Genomic DNA, 4,521 nt, shown 5'->3' on the forward strand with positions numbered 1-4,521 from the left:
ATGGACGTCGCGGAGGACGCCGAGGCCGCGCTGGATCCGCGTATCCAGGTGAGCTCTCTCTCGGGAGAGGTTTCACTTCGTGGACGATTCGCTCGGTTCTGTCTAGTTTTCCGTTTCCACGCGGTCTATGCCCGTGGCTTTTTAGGTTATGTCTGTTCGTCGCGGTCGCAGTGCCTAACACTGCCTGGTACATTGTCCCACTTTGCTTTCACTTTCCTTCTTTTGTGCGGATGGACGTGAGATGTGCAAGATTAAGGATAGCTAATGAACGGAGTTGTTTCTTCTAGGAAGAAGGATATAATTAAGGAAGGATTCTATATTCTACATTGAGACCTGTTTCTTCTTGGTTTTATTTTTGGTAGTATTGTATCTCACAAAAGAAATACATGATATGGACATAAAAAAATAGAAATATTCTCTGTAGATCTCTTATTTTTAGCTGAATTGCTTGGATGATTTATTTTTCTTTTTCTTTTAATTGGAGAGAAAAAGAGAAAAGATGAATTATATAAGGGTTCAATTAAAAAGAATATATAATGAAATAAGTAATTTTTAATTTACATGAAATAATATCTTCCTTTTCTTTTTTTCTTGCCTTCTTTTGATGGCATTATATCTGAAAAGAGAAATAAATAATGTGAATGTAAATGTGAGTAAAAGTATTTTCTTCATAATAAAACTAAAGTTAGATATATGCACAGTGTGAAGTAGTATTCTCTTTTCTTTTTTTTCTATTTTGATGATATTATATCTGAAAAGAGAAATAAATATCAGCATAAATGAATGAAAGTATTCTTTTCTCTATTTCTATAATGAAATAACTAAATTTAGATGCGAATTATACCTCTTCTTTCTTTTCGCATACTGGTATATTATAATTAAAATAAAAATGACAGTAATTAAGTAATAATCTTTAACTCTCTGAAACTTACAACATACAATGTATAATTTAAATTTTAAGTAGATGTGAGACAATTGGGATAAGATACTCTCGAGACACCTCTTGCTTTGTTTCATTTTTCCTGTGGTATTGTATCTGAAAAAGAGAAATTAATAAAGAAAAGTATTTTCTCTTTTCTATAGTGAACAAATTTAATTTCTAATTTAGGTCTGAAATAATATCTTCCTTTTCACAGAATACTGGAATATTGCAAAATTAACAAATAAATAATCACAACAATTAAATAGCGATCTTTAACTCTAAAGCTTATGACATAAAATATAATTTTAATTTTAATTGAAAAATTCAGAAAAATTCATACTAACATTATCTTTTTTTGATATTTTAATTTATATAAATTATGTATAATATAGTGTTTTTATAGGAATTTTTGTCTTCCAGATTGAGCTGGAGAACTTGAACAATGCAGCAAATAATATTAATAAATTGGAGACTGAATTGGATGTAAGGAATATATAGTATTTTGTTTTATAAGATGAAAATTAACATTGTAATATTTGCATGTATGTAATATTTATTTGATTCTTAATCTTTTAGGAAGCTCATACTGCTTTTGGACAACTTCTTTCGGATACAACAAGGAGGCTGAAAGAAATTACGGATAAACTGGGTACTAGCTGCATTGAGAAGGCAAGATGTTATTACGAAGCACTGGAATTGGCTCATCAAGCTCAGGTAGAGATCTAAGGTTTATTTTTTATTTCTACATTAAAATTTTCCTCTTTCCTCTTATTTCTTAAATTTTAAACATATATTTCACTTTAACTACAGAAAGTATATATATATTAGTTCAGCTATAAAAAAAATAGATCTTTAAATTGAAATTTAATTTTATTGCGTCATAAAATAAAAAATAAAGTGTATATACTGAGTTTATATAAAATGTTAGAAAATTCAGGTAATATGGCTAATTCAATAAATGTTTTCTCAAATGGCTCCAAATACTTCACAATGCTCTCATAGTCAATTGTTATTGAACATGTAGCGTGTTACCGCTCGTTCTACTCTGATGCCTGCTTTAATAATAGCATGAATGAGCATATCCTGCTATGCCCAGTTGAATTCCACTCGTGCTGATTTGATATGAATTGCATTTTAAATTAAAATAAAGTTTTATAAATCAAATAAAGTAAAAAACATCGTCAAAGTTAGATGTTTTAAAGTCAATATATACTAAAAGTTATAATGATGATAAATATAAAATAATATTTATCTATATTATCATTTATTTTAGTACAGTTTAATCAATTTCGTACATTATATATATATATATATATATATATATATGCAAATTATAAACGCTAGTTGTTTCGCATTAAGTATGTTAAATGCGTGACAATTAGCTGAAGTGTCATGTAAGTGAATCAATGAGACATTTCCTCTTGCGATTTTACAGGTGCAGTGTCAACAACAGGCGCAGCTGTTTCAAAGAGCTAGCGAAATTCATGCAGCAGCAAAGGAAACAGTGGCTCTGGCCGAAGCGCGATTCATGTCTCATCAGCATGAGTGGAATTTTGACCAGGCATGGCAGGATATGCTCAATCATGCGACTATTAAAGTAAATAATAAATGTAAAACGCATAGCATGATGATCGTATAATTTCCTTTCAAAGTATTACAAAACATTTAAAAAATATCCTGAAAAATATCTTATTTATTCCTGTTCACCCTACGTTAATTAATTCAATAATCGATTTCTAATAAAAAAATTTAATATAACGAATAGAATATAAAATGATACTTTTATTGAAGGTCATGGATGCGGAGAATCAAAAAGCGGAGTGCGGTCGAGAACATCACAGAAAAGCGATGTTATTCCATGACGCCGAGAAGAAACTACTTCAATTGGAAGAAAAACACCGACATGCAATAGTAAAAGCGAGACCGTACTTTGAGATGAAAACCCAGTGCGATCAAATGTTAGCTACGCAGAAGGAGAGAGTAGAATTCCTGCAACAAGCTGTTAAGGAAACCAAACGTAATTACGCAACAAGTCTCCGAACGTTAGAAGAAATTAGTAATCAGATTCATCAGCAACGAAGAGATTATGGTATGGAGAAATATATTTTAAAGTGTAAAACAACTATTTTTTTTTTATAAACGTTACATTTATATTCTAGATATTGTGGCTAATGGACCGCGAGAACCTGGCGTCGGTGCCGAGCTTATTGGTTCAGACACGCATCAAAAGTATAAGAGCGAGTTCAACGATTCTGATAGTTGTAAAATATCTCCCATTAGATATAACAGAAACGAGAACAACGAAAAGTTATATGATATCGAGGTCAGTAATATATGTAATGATAAAAATCTTGTAGAAAGCATTTCAATGTCGATTTTTATCATTTATCTATAATTTACAGAAATCTTGTTTAATGAAGAACGACATGGAACATCTTGATAAAAGATCTGTTGATGGTAGCGAGAGCAAATTCACGCAATGGGAGCTCGAATTGCAAACCAGTATGGAAAAGTTAAATCGTTTGTCGATCGAAAATTCGTTGCGCATTAAGGAGCGCAACGCACAAAGTTCTTCCGAAGGACTGCAGGATGCAGTTAAAGTCAGCACCATGAATGAGACGTGCTACAATTCCTTATCTGAACTGTCTAACACGCATACTTCAAATCAGTTTACAAGATTAATTGAAAGTCCAGGGACTATCAAAAGGGGCAGATTTAGCGATAGAGCGCACTTATTAAAATCATGCTCGACGATTGATTCAACGACAACGTTACGCGGTACATCAACGTTGGCGAAGAGCAATATTTCAAAATCATTGAATAATAGTCCAATAAATAGAGGTACATCTAATCTCAAGATCACTGGTTCAGCAAGAAGCGCAAATATATCGAAATACGTGCCAAACAAAATCTCTCAATTCAATATTAAGAATAGAAAAACGCAGAGCAGCTGGGACATTAATATCCCTTACAATGCCAATGTTACGAATAAAGAATCTGAAAAAGATAGCTGTAGTAATACAAACAATATTTTAGTTAATAAGAGCCACATACAACTTACGAATTTACATGTCGCGCAAGTTTCTAATGTCGAGTTCCTGCCTAAGGAATCTAGTTTATCAAGACATCACATCGCAGCGGCTCCCATTGTCAGCCAGTATTCGAAGAGCTCGCATAATGATGTCACATTGTTGCAGTCACAATCTAGCTCTAATTTGCAAAAAAGTGCGCCATGTAGTGCCAATTCCAGTCCGATAAAATTAAAGAATTTATTATTATCGTCCGCCAGATCCTTGGATACTGGAAGTGCGGACCAGCTCGACAAAAGTTCAATTTCCAAGAGGTTTGCGAGCAAAACCACCAGTATTAAAGAGTTACCGTTATTATCACTCTTCAGACAAACGTCCGCGTTATCGGCGCTTAGAGGCAAGAGTAGCAGTATGATCAATTTGAGCGGTAAACAAAACTTGAAGACGCTGCTGGAAAATTCTCCTCATCTGAGTAATATACAAACGATTAGCGCGGAAAGATTAGCGAACGTGAGACATAAGCTGGTCAGCGATTGTCCGGAGACAAAGACGGACGATGTTAAAAAATAA

General features: G+C 32.9%; 1 protein-coding gene across 1 annotated transcript; it reads left to right on the forward strand.

Annotated features, from left to right (window-relative positions):
* Positions 1-4,521, forward strand: LOC105626260 (SH3 domain-binding protein 5 homolog). Its single transcript, XM_012207565.1, has 7 exons — positions 1-48; positions 1,343-1,405; positions 1,499-1,636; positions 2,358-2,519; positions 2,714-3,011; positions 3,082-3,245; positions 3,325-4,521. Exons 1-7 carry the CDS (start codon positions 1-3, stop codon positions 4,519-4,521), a joined length of 2,070 nt encoding a protein of 689 aa, XP_012062955.1.

The sequence above is a fragment of the Atta cephalotes genome (genome assembly GCF_000143395.1).
Source record: "Atta cephalotes unplaced genomic scaffold scaffold00005, whole genome shotgun sequence".
In the NCBI taxonomy this organism is placed as follows: domain Eukaryota; kingdom Metazoa; phylum Arthropoda; class Insecta; order Hymenoptera; family Formicidae; genus Atta; species Atta cephalotes.